The 24,138-nt window shown below is 42.2% G+C and overlaps 3 protein-coding genes across 3 annotated transcripts in view; all 3 read right to left on the reverse strand.

Annotated features, from left to right (window-relative positions):
* Positions 1 to 251: 251 nt before the first annotated feature.
* On the reverse strand, positions 252 to 7,269 carry auh (AU RNA binding protein/enoyl-CoA hydratase). Its single transcript, XM_034547435.1, has 10 exons — positions 6,973 to 7,269; positions 6,344 to 6,411; positions 4,782 to 4,869; positions 4,406 to 4,492; positions 4,007 to 4,099; positions 3,543 to 3,599; positions 2,903 to 3,090; positions 2,620 to 2,670; positions 2,469 to 2,516; positions 252 to 1,417 (listed from the first exon to the last, which is right to left on the reverse strand). The coding sequence occupies exons 1-10, from the start codon at positions 7,202 to 7,204 to the stop codon at positions 1,340 to 1,342; spliced, it is 990 nt and encodes a 329-aa protein (XP_034403326.1). The 5' UTR covers positions 7,205 to 7,269; the 3' UTR covers positions 252 to 1,339.
* A 982-nt stretch (positions 7,270 to 8,251) lies between these two features.
* Positions 8,252 to 13,835, reverse strand: nfil3 (nuclear factor, interleukin 3 regulated). Its single transcript, XM_034547606.1, has 2 exons — positions 13,654 to 13,835; positions 8,252 to 11,135 (listed from the first exon to the last, which is right to left on the reverse strand). Exon 2 carries the CDS (start codon positions 11,033 to 11,035, stop codon positions 9,752 to 9,754), a length of 1,284 nt encoding a protein of 427 aa, XP_034403497.1. The 5' UTR covers positions 11,036 to 11,135; positions 13,654 to 13,835; the 3' UTR covers positions 8,252 to 9,751.
* A 5,556-nt stretch (positions 13,836 to 19,391) lies between these two features.
* The window catches only part of ror2 (receptor tyrosine kinase-like orphan receptor 2), a 30,249-nt gene continuing 25,502 nt past the window's right edge, over positions 19,392 to 24,138 (reverse strand). Inside the window, exons 5-9 of the mRNA XM_034547305.1 lie at positions 23,467 to 23,588; positions 23,006 to 23,320; positions 22,144 to 22,398; positions 21,263 to 21,468; positions 19,392 to 20,849 (exon numbers count right to left, since the gene is read on the reverse strand). Of these exons, the coding sequence (XP_034403196.1) occupies positions 19,392 to 20,849; positions 21,263 to 21,468; positions 22,144 to 22,398; positions 23,006 to 23,320; positions 23,467 to 23,588 (2,356 nt within the window). The remainder of the gene's footprint in view (positions 20,850 to 21,262; positions 21,469 to 22,143; positions 22,399 to 23,005; positions 23,321 to 23,466; positions 23,589 to 24,138) is intronic.

The following is a 24,138-nucleotide window of genomic DNA, read 5'->3' on the forward strand; positions in this document are numbered from 1 at the left end:
CTATACAAAATAAACTGAATTGAATGTTAGATGTTAACATTCAATTCAGTTAGACCTGATGGACAGGTGGCACCTTGCATGGTAGCTCCTCCCATCAGTGTGTGAACGATAACATCTAGAGTTAAAGACCTTTGAGTTGTTAGGGTTAGGGTCCATTTACACGACTTCAGCCGCATTTGCAACACGGACCAAAGTCTTCGTTCCACTTCGGGTGTTGGCTGTTTGCATGAATGACAGGGACTGATCTACTAAAGATATACAGAATTCTTTTTTTATTACAATTATGTGAACATTTGTACCAACAGCATCATCATCATCATCATCATCATGCACAAGTACACACTTCATGCGTGTGTACTTATGACAAAACATAAGTTTGGAGATCAGACGTACTCATTAGGAATTTCTCATGTTCAAAGATCATGTAGAGTGAACCCGTCAGCTGTCCGTCATGTAGTGGGAAAACCAAGACTTCAAGACTCCAGAAAACAAGACGGCAACATGTGAACAGTGAAGCGATCTGTCCACTTTGAAAGTCCCTTAGTGTGAACATGCACTGAGGCTGCATTCACACCAAATCAGGCGATGTGGTCATTAGTGTAGGGTTGTGTTGAAGTGTCACTTGTTAATGGCCTATCAACACAAAGCGACGCCTTTCCTTCCCTCATGGCTGATTGGCCATCGCGGCGTGATGTTGGATTGCGTTTCTCAAAAAGGTTTATTTGGTTTTGATCTCTTCAACATCTCCGATACTTCCACGCCGCAGCACTACAGTCAAATGAATGGGAAGACTGGCATGTCGACACACTGTCTGATTTGGTGTGTACAAGTCTCAAATTAAAAATGTTATCCTGTGGAATTTGTTCAAGTAAGAGCAAAACCTAGTCTGTTTTTGTATTTCATGCAGACACCGCTGGTGTTATTCAGTTTGTACATTGCTACCAAAGTAATAAACCATGCCATGAATCATTCATGTGAAGCAGTCACAGAAATGCCTATGGCTCTCGGTTCACTAGTCAAGAGGTTAGTAACTAACAACCATTTGAAGTAAGTCATGTTTTAGATTTGAAGTTGGTTAAGTAAGTTTTGGGTATCATAAGCAGTGGCCAATGATTGGTTAGTTTGCTTGCTGATGGTTGTTATACCCAGCAAGTGCTTTACACCTCAACATTCCAGTCACTGGCAAAAACACCAGCCGGGAGCGACTCTAATGTCCTGCGTTCAAACAGACATCCTCTGGGTATTGGACAGGTTTCACCCATACATATTTTGGAAGCAGTGGAGTAGTAGGAGAGCTGAAGGCAGAACCCTGGGTTTGGTTTCTGGAAGGAGTGAGGCTTCACTCTCCCTTGAAGTGAGGACGCCTCTTCTCCTTGAAGGCAGACAAACCCTCCAATCGATCTTTTGTCGGTATCACCTGAAAAACAACACAAAAGTGTCAGTACTAAAAAAGGAGATCTTGCACTCTGAGGTGTTTTACAAACTTGTGTCCACTCATTTCCTTTTGAGGAGTATAATTTTAATATAAAAAGAAGGCATGTTTGCAGGGCAGCAGTGGCTTCTGTCCTCCATGTGGGTCTACACAGGATACGTTCAGGTACAACATTGAGTGTAGGTCACCGGAATCTTCCATATCCAACTCTTTTATATCTTAATTTCTATCTTTTAAATAGTCCTTCTGATCCCCATCTCCTCTCCCTCAGTCCATCGCACCTGACCGCCTTCCTTTTTCACCTAACCTAATTGACAACTGGTCATTTTCTAACACTATAAAAGCAGCTAGAGTTAACCCTCTATTAAAGTAACTCACTCAACTCTTGTGATGTAAAGAAGTACAGACCTGTAACCGCTCGAGCAGTCCTTGGGAGAGGATCTGTCGCTGAACATTACAGCCTTACTGCTGAGGTACCCCAGGGTTCGGTTCTGGGACCCCTCTTTTCCCTTTACACCAAGTGACTTTGGCTCTGTTATTCATGGCCTATCCTCCCACAGATATGCAGATGACACTCAACTGATTGAGTCTATTCCCCGTGAAGAAATTCAGGTGGCTGCACATATCTCTGTGTATCTGGCTGACATCGCTCAGTGGATGTCTGCACAGCACCCGGAGCTCAACTTTGATAAGACAGAGCTGGTCTTCCTCCCAGGGAAGGGAGCATATTTGTTATATAAGTCAATATACTTGCATGACCATATTGTTCCCACATGGTTGAATACAGTTACTATAAGTTGCTTTGGATGAAAGAGTCAGCTAAATAAATATGTTTAATGTAAATGCCGTGACTAAGACTAATGGGTCCCAATCTGGAAATAATATGTTAACACTCAACATTTGGAAAGATTTAAAACATCGCTTCTCTTTCCATTCTTCTGACATGTACAAAATGCTGCACAAGTCCAAGCAAGGCCGACCTCATAAACTGCCGACCTTGCCAAAGAGCAGGGAAAATCATTTTGTAATTTCTCACCTGGGCATAACATGCTTCTTCTATTGCCAGACCTGTAGATAAATCCACCTGAAAGGAAATGTGAATCTCTTAGTGGATAATCACACTGCAACATGTTCTTCTCATGTGACTCAAGTCCCCCCTGTGGTTCACACATACATAGAACACTCACCTCGATCCCCTGGTTGATGGCCAGTTTTGCCATCCTTATTGCAATTGGACCCTGTGGAGCCAAAAATAAAAAAAAGTGTTGGCCTTTTCAAAAAGGTTACAAAGATTTAAGTTGCTCTAGTGAATTGTTTTGAATAAGTAAAATATCATATTGTCTAAAATGCATAAAAGCTGTCTATGTATTCATGACATTCATCACCAGATCCCCATTTGTTTTTTCCAGCAGTGTAGAAGTTAGATTCCTTAATAAAGAGGTCTGCTCGTCAGTGAAACTCTCTCGTTACCTGAGGGTTGATCTCGCGAGCGAGCTCCAGGGCCCGCAGGTAGGCAGCATCTCCACAACTATTCTGCTCCACTGAATGATTGGCAAGACCGAGGCGACACGCCTCTGTTCCATCGACCACCCGGGCAGCAAAGATGAGCTCCTTAGCAAGAGAGGCACCGATCACCCTGGGAAGACGCTGTGTACCACCTGCACAGAGGTGAAGAGGAACCAGGACAGAACATGGCTTCAACCACAGATCACTCTTTGTGAAGGACGCTTCCTCGGTAGGACAGGGCCTTCCAAGTCTCCTTCCTAGCCTACAGTCTAGCGAGTGTGCCGGTGTGAGGAAGTCAATACCTTTCAAAGAAACCCAGCAGACGTTCTGGTTGAAAATATGGCAAACAAGAGTTTCTGTAACTTTGTAAATGAGTCTGCTCTCCAGATAACGGTTGGACAGATCAGTGTAAGCAGTCGAGTGATTCTCTTTTTGACATTTGACCATAATGTGCGTGTAAAGGAGCCCTCCACCTCAGAGTACTGTAGCCACTGGGAGGTTTGTTAAATGATCTCTTTATCTGCAGCAGTCCCTTGAAGTGTAAATGTATGTAGACAACAGACATATTTTCACTGGAAGATATGAAATAAAAAGCTAGCCTTACCTGCTCCAGGAATAATTGCAAGTTTGGTCTCAACAAGTCCCATTTTTGCAGTATTGGCTGAGGAGATCAAAGGAGCAGTATTACTACTTAACATAAATAACACATAAATACTACTACCACCACTACACAGGATATATGTATTATAAAGATACAACTAAACTAAATATAACTGCACTCTAAACACTCAGATACCAAGACACTTTATTTTCTGCATAAATAATACCATTTATAGGCAGAGAGGGCTTTTATGGCTTTCACAACCCTGAAACATATTGATCTATAGCACACACACAAACACTCAGCTGTGCTGAAGACTCATGATATCAGTTGTTTATTAGCTTAGGCGGTAGATTACCCACATATGGCCTTGTGTTTAAAAAGCCTCTCACTTTAGACTGTTAGCATTAGCTGCTGATTAATTTGCCAGACACAAACGCCTGTGCACATTTATCTGGGAGTCTTACAGGCAATTCTGATGTCACAAGCTAGGGCTATCTCCAAGCCTCCCCCTAAGGCAGCTCCATCAATAGCTGCAATTGTTGGTATGGGTAGGTTACCTGTGAAAGAAAAGACAACAAGGTACCCATCAAGAGACAAGAGACACTATTAAACCAACAACTTCAGACAAAGACAACGTTGCCTGACATCAGACTGAACTCCTGACTCAGCTTCCATCCAAGAGATGTGGTAACACACACACACACACACATATATATATCAAATAATGTATATAAGTACAACAAAATGACAAGACAAGACTTGCAGAAAAAAGAAAGGCACAAACATGCATTGCCGTCAGCCAAATATTCAATAAATTCATAAACAGTCCCTGATTTTGCAATATTTCTTTTTACACTCTTTACCAAGCTCTGTGATTAGTGCTCTGGCTTTGGACACAAACGGTCCCACTTCACTCTGATGCATCTTGGCCCTCTCCTTCAGGTCGGCACCTGCACAGAGAGACAAAGCATCAAGCTTCCTGAAGCAGGAAGCAGAGGAAGCAGCGGGGTCCATCATTCAGAGCTTTGGGATCTGCCACAACGCCACCAAGCAGGTTTCTGAATATAAAGCTCAATACAGAATTCATACCTGCTCAGTAAAGATCTCAATATGAAACATTACACACACAATATTATAAACAAAATAACGCAGGAGGATTTGACAAATGTCTACAACTAAGGAAGCAGAAGGGAAATGGAAAGATATTTCAAACAGCAGCTTGCAAAGTCAGAAGTGTACCTGCACAGAAGATCCCTGGAACCAAGCTGCATATAATGAGACTGCGCACTTTGTTATTTTTCTTGATATCTTCCACAGCTTCCATCATCTAAAAGAGACAATAAAACATTTCTCAAAATGTTTGATTTAATTGTAAAATTAATTTTGTAATAATGAAATGAGACAAAAAAAACGGAATATTTCAATTGAAACTCAGAAATTAGATAAGATCAGAACAAACCCTAAATCAGTTAAGAGGTACAGGAGCGTCAGTTCTATTTTAAAGCAGAAAGAAGGTATGGATAGAGTGTCAGTAGATGAAAACGGTCTGTCACTCATTTCTAGGGTATTTTAGTTGATAATAAATTATAAATATGATCAACTATATTATTCCCCGATTCATCCTCATTTGATTTATGGCAATATTGTTTAGGCAAATCCAATCTTTATGAACTTTATTGATACCAAGATCTGAAACATTTTCCAAACCTAGCTAAGCTTCAGTTTTCCCACATTCAGGAAAGTAAACATTCTCTCTATAAAATATCAGATGTTATTGTTACATATATTAATGCGTCACATAAATATGTTATTGCCTTTTTTTCTATACCATAATTATTTAGCAACTTCTTCAAACACATTCTCATATTCATTCATAGAACACGAGACGGGTTGATCGTCTTCACCTTACAGTTTTCTATTTTACAAAAAGGAAACATGGTCAGTAGTGCCTCAGATATCGTGTTTACAGATATGGAAAGAACAAGGCCATCACAATTATTGTCCAATTATGTCTATGACGTTTGTGTATATATGCAAATATGTTTGTTTTTATTGCATTATTGTTTACTGATGTTCTGTTTATTTTATGTGCTTATTGGCATTTATTTTTAGGTACATTTTCCAAAATTATGTAGGCTTATTGTTTTGTCTACGTTTGTTTTTCTTCTTATGTTGTGCACGCCTGTGGCTTCTTGACATATCGCATTACATTTGTCTTTTTTTTTCTTTCTGGATTTTATGTGCAAAAGAAAAAAGAAGAAGAAAAAAGAAAAAAAAGAAAGAAAACAACAACATAATCTTTCTCATCTGATGTGAGATCAAAGGACAGGGATGTCGTATGTGTACAGATTGTAAAGCCCTCTGAGGCAAATTTGTGAATAGTGATTTTGGGCTATATAAAATAAACTGAATTGAATAATAATAATAATAATAATAATAATAATAATAATAATAATAATAATAATAATAATAATAAAGATCTATTGACCACTCTGTTTCCATTCACTCTTATCATAGTTCAGCTGGACTGAGGCTTCTCCGAGGCCACACAAGCACATCTCTGCAAACACACGAGGGAGTAACAAAAGGTCACCGGGGGTCGCAGAGGGACTGATGTGCACGCCTCCCAAATCTCAACAGCCCGTCAAGCAAGTCGATTGTTTTTTAAAAACGGTGTCCTGCGTGCACATTGGCAGCCCAGAGAGGCACACTTCCAGCTTCACCTGTCACCAATTATTGGCAAAGTCATTTTTGATAAATAGACACGTTTGAATAAATACAAGGCAAACAGAAATACATACCATATTCACCAGATTTTTGCTTATGGAATTTTTTGCTTTTGGCCGATTTAGACCAATAACGACAATACCTGAAAAACAGATTGACACCATGCCGATTAACAACGACAACGACTTTAACAACGTTAAAGTAGAGCAGCATACATGATACAATACAATAAACCTTTATTGTCCATAAGGGTGGACATTTTTCACAACTGGAAAACACAAGCATCTTCAACCAAGATCATCTATAAAGCTGACTTTAGAAAGTCATTTGGATGTTCTGTTGTGATCCTGGATCGGTCTCACTACCGTCTACAACTTGTTCATATGTAGGAATACTAGCTGATTTATCATGCTGACTGATCTCAGGTCAGCACCTGTACGCATAAACAGACGCTCTACTCTTATGGCTTCCGGTTTGTTTGAGTCACTTTGTAGGGGTGGGACTTTGCCTTACGTAAACCCAATAAAAAGGAGACGTCAGCGCGTACGCTGATGATAGGCGGGACTCCCTACTTGCGTCGGGATGGCGGACTGAGTCCCGGTACCGTTTCATATTAAATTCACGTTTTCTGGAATGCTACTGGTTGGGACAATACCAACAGCTTCCCCAGCGACACATTTGCACAGACTCTCGCGGGACTTACCGGCGTCTTGCCCGTCGAGGTGTCTGACGCGCAGGTCCTCCTTCGGGTCCGAGCTGTAGCGCCGTGCTCCGTGACCGTCAAGGCGAGAGACAGACGAGACTTTAACGAAACCGACATACCGTCTCGAGCAGGAGAGAGCCGCTGCCCCGCCGCGCGCACTCCCCAGGCAGCGGGTCGCCGCCTGCACGCGGACTGCTTGAAGCAGGGCTCTGCGTCCTACTTGTAACGCCATGCTGAGGTTGCCGGAGCAGCAGCACTGTCACTTGACTTTCAACTTTCAACCCGGACACGTGGTCTGGTCACGTGACTTGTTTGTAGGCTGAACTGGAGACGCCAGACAACATTATTATGATCATCGGCCCCCCAGTGGTGGAGGATGTACGCAGTACTTTTACTGAAGTACAAATATGTCGGTAATTAAGGATTTTAAAGTCCTGCTTTCAAGACCTTACCCAAGTGACAGTACAAAGTATTAGCATCAACATATACTTTAAGTACCAAAACAACGAGCCATTACAGAATATTATATAATACTGGATAATAATTATTGATGCATTAATGTATTCATCTTTAATGTTAAAGGTAGAGATCATTTGAATTACTGTAAATGCTGTTGGGTGGCTTAATAAATCATAATACATCCTAATGTATTAGTTGACTTTGATTTTTATATTAAAAACATGAATCTGCAAGCTAACTATTAAGAAGTTTTCAAATAAAAGTACAATAGATGGAGCGGAGAACTACAAAGTTGCATAAAATGAAAATAATTAAAGTATACCTCAAAATTGTACTTATATAGTACAATGCTTGGGTAAATTGATTTACTTCCGTTGGGTCACCAGAACAGATTTGTTGCAAAATATATGAATGGCTTGAAAAAGATCAATGTTAGCACACGTATGTTTAATAACACAGTATCAGTTGAAATGGTGGGTGTCTGTCTCTCTATTCCTCATCTCCCACAGCGATGGGGAAATAACGGAGCAGCACTTTACACTTAGGCCAGCAATGACCTGAGACCCACAGGCGTCAGCAGTGAGATCTGACTGCCTGATCACATGACTTCAGGGGTGATGGCAAAATATCAGCATTGATATTATGATAATATATTATCGGCCTCAAACACCCAGCATCCTTCAGAATAAACATTCACTGTTTCTTCTCAGATTTTGGGGAAAGCATTGTTTTTCTGTTTTGTTGTAGTATAAATAATGTGTTCTTACATTTGGATCATCTAAAAAAGAAAACACGGAAAGAAACTACTCGATTCAGTGCCAAGACATTTATTGTAAACAAACTCACCATTACAAGAAATCTTGAGAGCAGTGCTCAGATCCAGAGAGCTGGACTTCAGGCCGCTGGAGTTCTCACCATCATCTGAGATATTTCAAACCATGACAACTAAATACACATAACACACACACACACACACACCAGTCTTCTGACACAAGCACGGGAATGCACTTGAATACCACCCAGGGTTGTCTGAAGTAAGCCATTTTAAATTAACTACAGAGACGGTGGAGGCACGATGTAATCCCCCCCCAAATCGCTACATAAGATGAATAAATGAGCCATTTGATTAATCCCTGGTAGTTTTAGATTCCATAAATGTTATTAACACCATCAAAAATAACTGTTTGGGTATGATTCAGAATATCTTCCATAACTGGCAAACATTGGATTATTAAATGTGTTAGAATATATGCTTTATAAAACAGTTACTGTTGTCAACTCCATCAGATGGTAATCACAATCCTCCAGCCAGTCAGGTTGAAATATCCAATATAAAAAAACAAAAGAGAAGCAAAGGCTATTTGGCAAACAGTGAACAGAGTGTATTAAAAAGTGATGCTAGACTTAGGTGAAAGCCAAAATGTGGAACTTTCTGCATGTTAAACTACAACAGAGACGATGAAGCGTCCAGCATTGTTTACTGAAGTGATGAAGGTATGCAGCATGAACATAAGAGAACAAACTGTATTTTACAGGTCCACATTCTTAAACATTTTCATAAAAATAACTGTAATTTGATATACATTATGGGGCAACTAGGCTGTCCTTAAAGAAAAGCTCCAGGAAATAATTTATTCATTTCTTATTTCCAAATTCCACATGTTCAGCTGACCTGCTGTAAATAACTAGGTTACATTAGCAGGTCATTTGAAAACAATTGGAAGGGTAAAAATCCATTTCCCCGATAGTATCAATTCACTCTCTTTCCAGAGATTTGTCTTGCAAATTATTCTGAAATTGTAAACCCATGAATTAAAAGTATTTTTTAAGCAGAGGTACGGATCAAACCTGTCACCACACCAACAAACAAATGGATGAAATAACCAAACTACATTAGTTAAAATCTGATTTCTGCTTACCACAATAACTTCAAGTCCAGTCAAGTGGCTGCGAAAACTACCGTCAATTGTTAAATGATCGTTCATGCTTTTCGTTAAAGAACGTCCTTTTTTTTTACAAAAAAAAAAAAATATTTATTATGAGGGGATTTCCAAAAGACGCAATGTTCGCTACAAAGAGGGTGGACTACCCTGAAGATTGATCCCTCTGAGCCACACACAGTTTTTTTGAACCTCCCTTTATTATTGATCACCCTTTGTTCGTGCTCCAACAGTTATTATTTTAACACCTTTTATTTGTGCTAATCAAAACACTGTTTAACCTCAATATAAACAACAAATACAGTGGAAATGCAAAAAAAAAAACAATACAAAAAAGGTGGAATACAGAGGAGCATCCTTCTGATAATGACTCATGACGGTCAGCTGGGTTTGTGGTTGACTATCACAGACCCTTGCTGTGCTGTGGTTGGTCTTTTCAGGGAGGCCACACATGCGAACCGGTCGGCGGCGCCCCGCATTAGAAACAAGTCGCCGGTGACCGGATGTTCTTTTACATCCGTAATGGTTCCATTTGAGACGCGGCTCATGGTCAGCTTGCTGCTCCGGCAGCCATTCTGCAGCGTCTCTGTGCTGCTTTTATGCCACTGCTCACACTGATGGGCCCAGTGTTGCATGTTCGTGACCTGTAATGACAGAGGGCACAGGGAAGACAGGGCGTAAGAGTCCTGGGTAGTCTGGTAGCACCCTCCTTCTAAACCTCTGACAGAGGAGGAGGACTTCCCAGAGGACTCGTATTCAAGGTCGATTGCCTCCTCTTTGATTTGGACGGTTCTGGCCTTGAGCCGCAGTTTGTGGGGCAAAGCTGAAGAACTGGCATCTGGCACTTTGTGCGTGGAGACAATGACGCTTCTTGGATCGCCTACAGACGGCGTCAACCCTTTGGGGACCTGCTGCTCGTCCTCGCCATCTGATGATTTGCTTACGGCACTGTCGTCTGAGCTCCTGGGGGAGTTACTGGACGACCTGGTGAGCTGTAGGAATGAAGCAGACTGGGCGTAGTTCCTATAGAGTTCGTAGGGACCGCTTCTCTCTTGTGCATAGCTGCTGTTCTCCGCTGGTTCCTGCTTGACATCTGCAGTCCCACAGATACTAAAGCTACCCCGAGTTGCGGTACAAGTCTCGGGCATGTGAGGCGAATGCTTGATGACTGATATGCAGCTGCTGCGCAAATGATGAGGCTCCAAAACCCTGCTGGAAGAACTTTGGCCGGCACTGGGTGGAACAAACTCCTGGTAGAGGTCGATGTTGGCGGCGCTGGATACATTCTGGACTTCTTGGGCGTACGCGGCCGAGCTCACCAGGCCAAACTTCAGCTTCAGTGACAGCAGCTCAGCCTTGAGGGAGGCGTTTTCCTCTCCCAGGGCCGTCAGCTTGTTCTCAAGAACCATGTCGTTTATGCGTCGCTTCTCCCTGGAGCGTTTGGCCGCCTCGTTGTTTTTGCGTCGCCTCTCCCAGTAAAGGTTGTCTTTCTTTTCATTCGAGATGAACTCTCTCTTCCTGCGACAGGTGGTTTTAGCCTTGAGCGGAATCTCCGAGATGTTGTGGCCCATCATGTCTCTGCTAGCCCCTTGTAGAGCCAGGACCAGGGCACCCTCTCTGCTGTAGGGCCCAGTGGAGTCCACCTCTTGCTTGATTGATTGCATATTATTACCGTCAATGTGTTTAGAGGTATTTAACTGTGCACCATAATGCTTGAATGCAGCAATAGTAACTGCCCCATTGGATTAATCCACTTGAGTAAATCTGTGGAATAATAGACAATGAGAGAGATTTAGATAGTGTCAAGTTAAAACAAAGTTTAAAGTTTGAGAAGTCATGCATAGGTAGTAGGGGGGCAACGGGTCAACAAACTCATGGTTCAGATCGGATCAGCTCAAAAGAAAAAAAGGGAGCAAATATAACTGTTAGGTCAATGATCCCATTTTTGTTGCCACTGATACCAATTGATGATCAATATTAACAGATACATATCCCTTTGTTGTTTGATTATAGCAGCTGTTCTACAAGGATCAAGACCACTCTTAAGTCAGTAAACCATAACAATGTCTAAATGTTATACTTTATGGACATTTATAGTGAGTTTTTTGTCTTCATGAAAGCATACAATTTAAATGATAAACAAATTAAAAGACTGTATTAATGGAACAGGACACTGTGTGCGTTCAATAAAGTTTAACAAGTCATTTTTTATGAATAGGCTGTCATTGATTTAAAACTTTCCACTTGAGGTAAAGTACAAACCAAGGCTTGGAACCTGATATTTCAACCCAATTTGAGTGTTTGGGAGCTTGTCTCATCTTTCTCTATTTCCTCTGCTCTGCCCTCTCCTCTCCTCTCCTCTGTCCCACCCTGAGGTATCCTTTCCTTCTACATCCCTATGTTCTCCGTCTATCAAGGTAAACAAACAAGCATACAATATAAATCTATTTTTCAGTGGAAGAAACTAACAGACCAAGCAAAGACTCGCACACATAGCTTTTCTTCCGCCACTACTATCTAATGCTGTCACAAGTCTGTCCAAGTAGTGCACCTGCACAGATGCATACGGTTGTGAAGTAGTGAATACATGACTGGAAAGATGAGACATAATGAATTCTCCTCAAGAATTCAAGGTTAACACTGGGTAGGTAATCAATGTACAAATGGACCTTTAAAGTTATTTCCTTACAAATGACATTTGTAGAAAGTGTTAAACTAATCTCAACCCTTAAGTTTAAAATAGTTGTTTCAAGTGGAATGCTACTTAAAAGAAAGGGCAATTTAGCCTGTGTTGGGCTTCCAAAGCTCCTGTACATCCAGAGTAGAAGGAACAAAGGACTACAGACAGCTGTAATCGCAACACGTGGCCTGGCAGAAGCTCTAACAGACAAACACAGCCTGTAACCTGAGGCCTAACACTCTCCCACAGAACTAAACGTGAATTATGGCTGCTGCAGAAAGATGTCCGTTTATGGAAACAAGGTTCATAATAGAATGAAAGGTTAGGGGGGTGGTAAAATGTCCCAAATAAATGTCTCTCCTGACTGCGTCCTTGGAGTAAGTCTACATGAAGGGAGACACATGATACTACATGTCACATAGACTCATGTCTGGTACGTTTCCCAGGTAATGGACTTCATGAGATTTAAATTGATCTCAAATAAGCCTAAAATCAGGTCCGTGGTAGTCCCATATAATGCAATATGAAATTATGAAATTGTTCATGCTCAATTTTACCATTTGAAAAAACAAACAAACTGCGATCATTCCTTTCGATGGATTGGCTATTTTCATTGGGGGGGAAAGATGTTTTTTAATTTTTTTTACAGGGGGTCCATATTGTGCGTAACACAGCTGTTATGTATGGTTACGAGGGTCGTTTCTAATGAGGCAACATACGACAGCGAGACTAAATTTGGATCACACGTGATGAAGAACGGGTATTATTATTATATTACCGCAACGTGAGAGCTCGGTGGGGGCGGGCGGGGCAGCGAGCGAGGTCACCGTCGGTTCAGCCGGGGAACTGGCCCGGTGCTAGCGAACCGGCCACACGTCCTATTGTCCCACATTCCTTCATTGTGTCCCGTACAACGCGGTGAACTCAGCGGCCCCGGAATGCGGCCGCCAGACAGTTCTACGGCTGCAGACACCGACACGGAACACGGTCCAAACAGCTCGATACGTGTCGGACGTGTCCCGCTCCGTGTCGCAGGCTGCGCGGAGACAATGTGGGCATTCACCCTGTTGACATCAAGCCTCCTCGCTTCCTCATGACACCGGTTGAAGCGCGCGCTCCACCTCGCCCCTTAAAGTAAGCCACCATGACGTGAGCTCGGGTAAACAGTGGGAACGACGACACACTTGGAGCAGTAACGTATGGGCTCCGGTGACGTTACGTTACCGCCGGGCACCTACACATCCTGAGTTATAACAGTAACTCCTGGACTCCAGAGGGCCTAAAGATAACGTTCCGTGCACGAGAACACAACCCGAAACGTGTCTTATTTACCAGCCAGCGTGTGCACGTATCGTCCCGTTACAACAACAGCCCACGCACACGCATTGGCCGCGAACTTTAATTGTTTCCTCCTTTTGACGTGAACTTCGACGTGGCTATTCATAGTGGCATTTAGTGCCCTTACGCAAGGAAACAGGTTCACGTTAAACACGTGACACGGAGTTGGACTATAGCCGTGCACCGCTGTGATTCTGGGACGTTCCTCCGAATGCAACAACACCGTCTATGAGAAGTAGGAATAACCTCAAAAAAAGACGTTACCTTTGCTGCCACCTGGTAGGGGGTCTGGTGTTCCTCCGCGTATCTGGCACAGAGGAGACGTGAAGTCCCCCACTGGGCTAGGAAGGAAATAACTGTCCATGAACTCCTACAAGTTGCCAAATACCTGGCTTCTTCCTCTCAAGGTGGCTGGTCGTGGATCTGTGTTAGTAGGTCAGCGGTTAAGTGTATTGGCGGCTTGAAATTGAATGACAGCTACCGCATCCAATCGGTACGCGGCATTGTCTAATTGTTAGCCAATGACTCTTGGCTTCAACTGAGAGCTCAACGCTCGGGTAAAATGCATGTCGTCATCCACAAAGCGCGTGGTGCTTTTAAGTGCGTCGGTTCGTCACATCTTACAGATGCTTTTGATGTTTACGCTGCGAACACACAAACACGCACCTCTCTAAACATGGTAGCACAGTGCTTCACGCAGAGCCATGTTCACTTTATGAACAGTACATTGGGAGCCGTGTACCATATAGTCAGGTAGTCAGGCACATGTTATTGTTTTGTTTATTTCTAGCGTACCAAATGCTGTTTGAACACTGCATTGCATTAATAGAGGGCTCTTGATCAGCCACATTTTAAAATGTAATGTGATTTAATGAATACACTGATGAAACTAGCTGCAGTACTATTACTAATAACGACCATCATAATAATGAGTTATTCAAGTATAGTTAAAGTGCAGAATAATTACAAACAGGTTTACATAATTAGATTAATTTGGATAAAGTGAGACATTACGACACAATCAAAAAACAGGCAAGTGTGTTGCATTACTTATTTTGCTTATACTGCTAAACACCTCTAGGGCTCAGTGTTGGATAGCTAGTATGCATGTAAATGCCGCTGGTCTCTGGAGTGCATGGCTGCTGCAAATAGTGTAGACCTGTTTGTCCCAACACGTCAATAAAGCTTTATATGAAATATTCAAAAAACCTTGTATTTGATGGCAGCACCCTGTCATCAAATGGAGATACTTCAGATGTAATGTGCCGGTGTGCAAAATACCACATAACACAGCAGGATGTTAGGGGGTCTCTGGAAAACTTGTGCAATGTGTCACTTGCAATTGTTACTTAAATGTCTTCAAAAGTCTCACTATGCCTCACATACTCAACATATTTATTCCCAGAGCCACCACAGGTTGCACAAAGACATCTTCTTCCCTTCTGTTTGTGGACCTAAACTATTGTTGTTAGTGAGGTTGAAGCAGGACATCCATACTCTGCAATGAAGAGGAGCCAGTATCATGGACCACAAGCTGGTGGGGTTGCGTATGCAGAGATAACTGTTGTAACGATAAATAAACTGAAATCGGATCCGATATGGACCGCAATCAGGACTTTCTAACCTTATCGCTGGAATAATGCATTTTTTCATTGAGTATGTATATTTGTTCCCCTAAAGAATATCTAAAATAATCTAAATAATAAATATCCCAAATGCAGGATTGGGAAGGTAACTTTAAAAAATGGCATCCGGTAAAATGACTAATTACCTGTTAGAAAATCAGTAACCTAATCCAAGTATCAATATATGAAAGTAAAGCAATCAGATTACATTTTCTTGATTATCTTACTACCAAATATGCAAACAAAGACAAGATACATTATTTTATAAAGCAGAAAAGGAGAACAACAAGCTAAGCAGATGTTGTTATTTTTTGGTTAGTTCTTTAGGGCAAAAAACTGACATTTTGCTTGATTTCTTGTGTTCTGTTCTTTGTGACAAAACAACAAAAAAAGCCAAAAGAAACAATTTGATGAAGATGTCTTTAATGACTTACTGAGGCTCCTTTGCCATTATTATATTGAGAATCAATAAAAATACAATCGCATACTACAAGTCTAGCTGGATAACACTGGACATTGTAAAGGTGAACAAGTTAAGCGTAGAAAATATAGTTCAGTAGCCAAATTGAGATAGTTCAGGCCAACAGTGTAGGCTGTTTTGTGTGAAGGGGGCCCCGAGGGACGGCTGACGTCAATGACAAAATAATGGAACCGCTTTAGACGCTGCAACGACAACCCACAGGGCCCTTTCCGAGTTGTCACTGGCTAGTTGCTAGTAGGGGGCCCCGACAGACGGCTGATATCGCTCCATATCAGCGACACAACTTGAAACCCCCGTAGACACTGCAATGACACGTCGGGAATCTCCCTAATGGGGCCCCCTTACTAGCCGGCATCGACGTGCGGTGCTAGTCAAACACAAACAAACTAAATGAAAAAATGAAGTGAACATATCACTCTGGGCACACGAAACGAAAAAAAAACAACAAGAAGAGGATGAAAAGAAAAAACGTGACAGTGGCAAGTGGGAATGTGGAAGTAGTGCTGCCAGCCAGCCGGCCACTTTATCCCAAACATCATCCACCAGGCACCAAATAAGTTTACTGCACATTAGCCTCTTGAGCCCGGGTGCAAATCAAAACATTTAACAACAGATAAGCTTCATACGAACACTGATCACAAACACATATAGCCGTCAAATTAAACAGCAGAACCTGGGCTACAAGAATATATAAGCTCCAAACACTAACTAAATGAATTACCAAATATCAAAATTCATATCGCAGAATTTCATCAACCGATTGGTGCGTTTTGGTGGCTAACGCTACGTAGCATTATGCTACACAATGAAACAGCGTCGCATAAGAGAGCAGTCACTCCGCAGATTCCGTGTAAAGTGAATTCAGCCATTTTCTTCTAAACACATTCATAGCCACACAATAAGTTAGTCCTTTGCTGCCAACGCCAATGATATTTTCTCCCAGAATAAAGCATTTGTTGTCAAATGTTAAAACTGATACCAGCATCAAATCAATTCTGCTGTCAGTTTAGTCTGTCTAAACTGGTGCTAATTTGTATTTGGAATTATGTTTTTGCCCCATGGTCCTTCTTGCCTAGGGCCCCCAGGGGTCTAGAGACGCCCCTGCCTGTCATCCCTTGAGGTTGGAAGTTGTGCAAGCCAAACCATGACTCAAAGCAAGTAACCAGTTTTAATAACCATACAGGGAACTAAAACATCTAAATACACAACTGCTGTCTCAGTCCTTGGACCATGTATATATATATAGGACATTTGACTATATATATATGTGACATTTTACAATATATATTTTACTATATATATATATATATATTTTACTATATATATATATATATATATATATATATATATATATAATATATATATATATATATATATATATATATATATATTGTAAAATGTCCAGACCGATATCTTTGTCAAAATTGTTTCTTAGAAAATGTAGGGGTTCCTCATCAACAAATATGGTTATGGTTTAAAAAAAGACAAGAATATCAGCTAATGGCCTAGTTGCACCACTAGAGTTGATTCTCTTCCCTTAGGTTCTGTAAATATATACAACAACGCTATCATATATTGCATAGAGTTTCAGGTGGGTTGCCGACATCACTGCAGAACCCTGATGCACTGAGGATAGTCCGCCAGGTGCTAAGCACCCTGAGGCCCAAGGACAGTAGTGGAGCATCAAGGGGCTCACATTGTAAGCGAGGAGGGCCCTGGGGCCCTTTGTGTTCGGTTTATGCTTTAAGCGCTGAGGGACTCAGGGAACCTCACACTGTACAATAGGTGCAGAGGGGCCCCGTAGTCCTAGGGGTCACACACTTTAAGCCCCAGGGGCTTAGGAGCCCTTATGGTCTGCTCACTTTTTTTAAATACCAAGGGCCCTGGGGGACCTCACACTGCAGTAATGCAGTAGCGCACTGGGGGGCAGTAGTGGTCAGCTCACATTTTAAAGCTCACCTTTTAAACACCATGGGGCCTGGTGGGTCCTAACACTGTAAAATGTGAATCTAAAAAATATAAATACATATAAATTCAATTATATAAATTCAATTTCCAATGTTTGGCCACAATGTAAAATGTGCTTCAGTGCCCGGTTGTTTCTGGGGGCTTGGTCTGGACGGGCTGAAACAGAGACCTTGGAAAACAATGACGCAGATGCCCGAAACCCACATTTGCTTCTTGACTGGGTGTGCTTTCCTGATTAGACACGCCTCTATCAGGTGATCTTTTTCTGAAAGACAACTAACAACATCAGCCTTGACTACCAGTGGCACATTTCAATATGTTTTTGACCTTGTTGTCTATGCTAGCAGCTGCTGGGCAGTTAAATTCAGCATTTTATAATGCTACTCCTTACTTACAAGCACAGGAGGAAAGCTATTGTTCAAGGGCTTTGCATCAATTCACATGCCTAGTGGCGTTATCAACCCTAACCCTCTGCTTCCTGTTAACACCGGCACATGCATGCCCAGTGTACTTGAAAGGTAATCTGATATGTGTTTTCAGGGATGGTAGTATGGGCAGAGATTATTTATGAAAGTGCACTAAAATGTGTGTCTGTTCACACATAGTCGTATGGATGTAAATCCAGCTTTAAACAGAACAAACAGTTACAATCATGTGGTCAGAGTTCCATACTCTGTTAAGCCAACAACCACATTCAAGGATGAGGATGCAAAAAGGTACAGTATGTGATGTTTACATTATTTTATTAGTATCAGCAATACAAGTATTTCTTCAGTACAAAGTATATGTTTTGGCCTAATGTAACTTGACTGTGCAGTGTACCATATATTAGACTATCTGCACATGACAGGTGATGACAAATTATAATCGAGTGACTTTCTTCTTTCATCGAGGAGAAATACCCTATTTTATTGATCTGACTTTATTTTATTTATTTTTCACTCTATAGATGGATGTAAACATTATGGAAAGCAAAAATCTACCTAAACAAAGCAAATATGTGGTGGAAAGGACATTGTTCTAACATCAGGTTTAGGAATCTTCACCAAAAAAACTATAAACAAATATAATGTTCAAACCAAAGTACATAATTAGAAATCTGTTAAAAGTATAAACCTCGTGGGGAATAAGTTGTGTTTGTCAACGGCATGAAAAAAAGAGATTCTTGGGTCTCATTCTTGTTTTTTGTCGGTGAGTATAATTACTAATACAGTTTCTTTTACAACTGTATTAGTACAGCATAACTATTCATCACATGTTCTATTGAGCTATGACTGTGGCTTTCACAATCCATAGGATAATAACCTCGAAAACAAGTGGTGCACAAGTTTGAGCGTGAGCAAAATTCTACTACCGACATCTGGGTTCAGTTCCGGTTTCTAGTAGAAATACCTCTGCTTTGGTTGTGTCTTACAATAAACACAACTGGCACTGCAGGTAGGTGGGAAGAAGATGAGGGATCGTCTCACTTTTTGCTGGACAAGCAAAAAGGTGCTGGTGTCTCTGGAGAAGAGTGTGTTATCTGAGGTGGGAGGGTGGGCGTTGGGGCCTCCCAGTGAATGGCCTTGCTGACAAGTAAAAAGAACTTCCATCAAAGCAACCTCTAAAGTACTCGTGGATAAGAAAATGTTTTGTGTTGCACAGCAACGGCAAGAACATACATCTCTCTAAATGTCAACATTACAAAAAGGTCTATAGACGATTGCATGATTAATTTTGCTTAATCATTGACACAGGACTGTGAGAGGTACAAACATGAGACACACTTGACATTCAAATCTGTGGCAGCACTAGCTAAGAAACTCCTAGAAAACATTCAGTCACTGTTCCACAACATTTCTCAATTCACTGTATGCTGCTTATACAATTTTGGCAAGCACAGCTCACAGAAATATTTCAGCTCTCCCGTTCTTCAAACAGAACCACACCTATGTGTCTGACAAGTGTATCACCAGTTCGTCAGTCTGTGGAGGGTCATTGTCACCTAGCAATTCTGTTTCAGGCACTAACATGTCCTTGTTTTGGTCTAGGCCATCCTGGGACGGCCTGTCAGCCAAGTCTTCATCATTGGTCTTGGAGTCCTCATTGAGCAAAGCTGCTCGCTCTGGGACAGAAGTGTTGGAAGGGGCAGTGGTGACATAGCCTGTAGATGTGGATCCACTTCCACTATGGTGAGAACCAGCTTTGGCAACCATTTGTGGTGGGTGGTGCATCTGCTGGTGGGCAATTGGCATAGGTATTTGCATGGGGTAAAAGTTCTGAAGGTATGGGTAAGCTGGCATGGGGTGGTATCCATTGACAGGGATGTAGAGCTGCTGAGGCACCATTGGCCGATGCATTTGTCCCTTCATTGGCATGAACTGGGGCTGATGGAAAGGCAAGCTCTTTTTAGGGCTGGTGTAACGAGATGCATTTGTCGTGCTCATGCTGATGTTGCTAACAGGGCTGGTGCTCAGCGAGCTGGTCTGGGTAGTGTTGCTGGTGCCAGAAGTCTGAGCCGAGCTGTTATAGTTGGACAGGCTTTCCCAAGAGCGCAGACGTGTGTGGATGTCCTTGAAGCGAGGCCTTCTTGCTTGGAATTCACTCCAACACTCCAGCATGAGGGTGTAAATCCAGGATGGGCAGTCATCTGGACAAGACAGTAGCTGATGACCGCGCAACATCTCGATTACATCCTGGTTGGAGTAGCCACAATACGGCTGCAGACCGTAACTGAAAGTCTCCCACAGCAGGACACCATAAGACCAGATGTCGGAGTCGGTGGATAATTTGCCATACATAACGGCTTCTGGGGACATCCAGCGAATTGGGAAAGGGCTTGTGCCCATGAGATTGTAGTAATCAGCAGAGTAGACATCTCTGAACAGGCCCAGATCCAGGATCTTGATGCTGAGTTTGTCAAAGACCAGAATGTTTCGAGCAGCAAGGTCTTTATGGACTACTTGCTGGCTGGAAAGGTACTCCATTCCGGCAGCAATCTGGGTGATAATATGAAGAAAATCGGCTTGCTCCAGTGTGGATTTGACTGTCTTGTCGTCATCTGAGCTGCCAACATCCGAGTTGGGGGAGCGCATCACCAGATACTCGTGGAGGTCACCAAGGCTGGAGTAAGTGAATATCATGCTCATTGGCTGCTCTTTGGTGACTGAACCCAGCAAACAAACTATATTTTGGTGTTGTATGTGAACGCGGAGCATGGCTTCATGGCGGAATTCCTCACAGAGAGGGGCATCAACCTTGTCCTTTAATGTTTTGATGGCCACCACCTGGGTCTGCTCACCAGGTGCGGTGCCATACATGTGGCCCTTGTAAACCTTGCCAAACCGATCATCACCAAGCTCCTCCATAAACCGCACTGCAGACATGTTGATCTCCCGCAGCTTGGCCTGCAGCCACAAAGCAATAAATACAATTACATGTCATCAAATTGTACGGCCAACAATAAAACGTAATGTAATACTTTAGCACTGGAATGCAACCGTTAATAATTCAGGTGAACGGAGCTCACTCTTTTTTCATTCCTGGGTGTGCAGACTAAAACCAGCACTGCCTTAATAAAACTAAAGCATAAGCGTTGGTGTGCTGCTTCAGGTACTGATGATATGATGAAATAAGATCAACGGATTTGAGTTTGAGTAATAGATCTATGATTTTTTAGGGTTTATCAGACACCAAAACACTGCACAGTGGTATAGAATACTGTGATAAGACACCATTATCAAATAATAATATGTTAGCCCCATTTTAAAGAGGTGTGTGTGTGTGTGTGTGTGTGTGTGTGTGTGTGTGTGTGTATTACCTGGTGTTTTTGCTGATTGAGGAGAGACAGCTCCATGTCCTGGTTAGGTGAGCTGCTTAGCTGGCAGCGTGGTGGTGTGTCAGTCGAGTCCTTTTGCTTATTGCGACACATGCAGACCAGAAAGAAGAGGCAAGCGATGACCAGAGGGATGGCAATGGCAGGGATTAGAATGAAAAGGATCTCCTTCCTGGGGCTGTTTGGGGGCTCTGGAGATAGTAAGACAACAGAGATAGTAACAAGTCCTCTGATATTGTAAAGGCTCTTAAGCTGAGAGGAAATCCATGGCAACCGGTGGCAATATACTGTTCATTATAGCAGCTCCTCTGGTTATAGCATTACCTGAGCACTGAGTATTTTCCATCTATAACATGTCAGGTCTAGCATTCTAACTGAACTAGACTGTTATGGCATCTCACGCTGCACCTACACATTTTTGATATCGCAGTATTGCGTTTATTGTGACAGCCCTACTTGTGGAATACATCCTTCATTACATGTTTCCTCCATGTTTCGGACAAACTAAACACTAAACACTTTCGATATAGATAAGTTTTCATATTTTTGCATCAGCCACTGGCGTTCTCCTACACACTTGGCATACGGGACACATTCCATCTGGTTGCAATTTGCAAACTCATAATTATTATAGTTTTTAATTAGGTGAAACTACTGTGCTGCTTGTGTTGCCTTTGGATGAATGTGACAGCATTCTGGGCAAAAAACGAGGAAGAAAATTACATAGAATTGTCTAACGTCTCTCAAATCTAGATCACTTTCTCTGGTTTGTCTTTTACTCACAGTTTCACAAAAATGCGTCCTTGAACCCTCTGATAATCTCAAACTAACTATTAAGGGTACACTTGTTGCTTTAGGGTACTTACGGCACGGCTGGATGTCACACAGGTCCACCCTGACCTGAGGGTCCAGTGTGAAACACCAGGGCGCCTGCATCTGGCCCCCTGGGTTACGACAGAAGTTGTGACTTCCCCAGAGCTCGGGGTAGTCTTGGGACAGGTGGTGGCTGTGAGGGTACTGAGAGCTCCATGGCTGGCAGTGATGACCAGATATAGTGACGCTGACTGTGCCCCTGTAGTCAGCCCCACTTCCGTTGTAGCAGCTGTGGTCTGTGGGCGAATCTGTTGGGGAGACAGTGAGTCAGTGTGGATGTTCCTTCTCCACACTATAAGAGAGGTGACCTACATTTTGTGGGATTACATTGTTGTTTTTCAGCTGCTTCAGCGAGTGGAAGTTCTGTGGTGTGTAATATTGGAAAACATTTTGAATGGAATGTTAAATGTGTCTAGTTAAAATGTTGTTAAACTGTTAAAACATTCAGTTCATTTTTTACGTTTACTTTTTAGGGCTTAATAATGCTAAGCTACAAAATAACTTTGAATGGAACACAATATTTTGTTTCTGAAAGTGAAATGAAAAGACTGCATGTCAGTGTGTTATATACAGAGCTGGAGTCAGGATGTGGTTAGCCTAGCTTAGCATAAAGACTTGAAGCAGCTAACCTGGTTCTATCCAGTGTATCCACCACAGTATGTTTACTTTGTAGGGCTTAATAATGAGCTAGGGTGTGGTTAGCCTAGCTTAGCATAAAGACTGGAAGCAGGGTAAAGCAGCTAACCTGTTTCTATCCAGTGTATCCACCCTCCCACCACTGCACATTGTTGTGAAAAGAAAAGTGTTCTTTTACATCCACATGTGTTATGTGTGCATGCTAGAGCATCCACCTACATGGACCCAGTTTCTCTGGTGGCACTCCTATCCTCATACAGGAAGCAGCATCGGGCGTGCCCGGCCGCGGCAGCAGGTGGCAGCTGGGGAGTTCCAGCTGCATGAGGATCATGGGATTGGACCGGGCAATGTTGTACTCGGCGTGGCACAGGTCGTTCTCCAGGGCCTCGCACTCATCTCGACAGAGCTGGCGCCGCCGTGGGGCCCGAGTGCCCTCGTCACACAGAGGGAAGACGTAGTAGCAGAAGGACGGGATGGCAAAACTGGAGCACTGATCCGATAGGTGGGTGGAGGTGCCAATCATAGTGAAGGCAGCTTGGAGGGAGGAAACAGAGACACATTTGAACTGTGTCCCGCTTGTCTTTTGTAATCTCAGATATCTTCGGTAGTTAGAATTATACCCTGCTGTTTATTGATAATAGTGCAATAGGTCAACTCAAAGAGTCAGGTGGTGTTCTTACCTGTGATGCGGTTCTCACTTTCCCCCTGCATCTGCAGAGACTCGACATAAATGCTCTGGTTGCCAATGAAGCGAGCGCAGGCAATGCCTCGGTACGGCTGGCAGAAACCTTTTTCAAGTGACCTGAAGAAAAAAAGAAATCATTCTTGAAACACTTGGAAAAAAAGAGAAGACTAAAACTAAGAACCTTTATTGATCCTACGAGGTAAATAAGTATTTACAGCACACAACTAATACTATCGCTATATAAGGTAACTCTGACATGTTGACCAGAGCGAAAATATTATCGGCTAATTTCAGTATATTATGGAAAAATGTTATGTTGGCTGATAAGTAACAAGAAATGTTAGTTAAGAAATGTGAACATTATACTTGATAGTTAAAAACAGTGCCATCCTTACATCTTTAAATAGCAGGTCCACCAAATGGACATTGAAATGATCTGTTTGGAGGCCCTGGGGCAAAAATCTGCTGTTGTCAGACTCTAATTAATATCTATCATAGTAAATAGTAAATATGCTGCCAGAAAAATTAACTTGCATAAAAAAGGACTACATTCCAAAGAGTTGGCTTGAAATAAGGCGTATTTGTATTTTAAGTCCAGTGCTCAGTACTGGTCATAATTATCAGTGCATCAGAACTGATAAAAAGACATTTCAACAAGGATCAACAA

Source organism: Cyclopterus lumpus, chromosome 12 (genome assembly GCF_009769545.1).
Source record: "Cyclopterus lumpus isolate fCycLum1 chromosome 12, fCycLum1.pri, whole genome shotgun sequence".
In the NCBI taxonomy this organism is placed as follows: domain Eukaryota; kingdom Metazoa; phylum Chordata; class Actinopteri; order Perciformes; family Cyclopteridae; genus Cyclopterus; species Cyclopterus lumpus.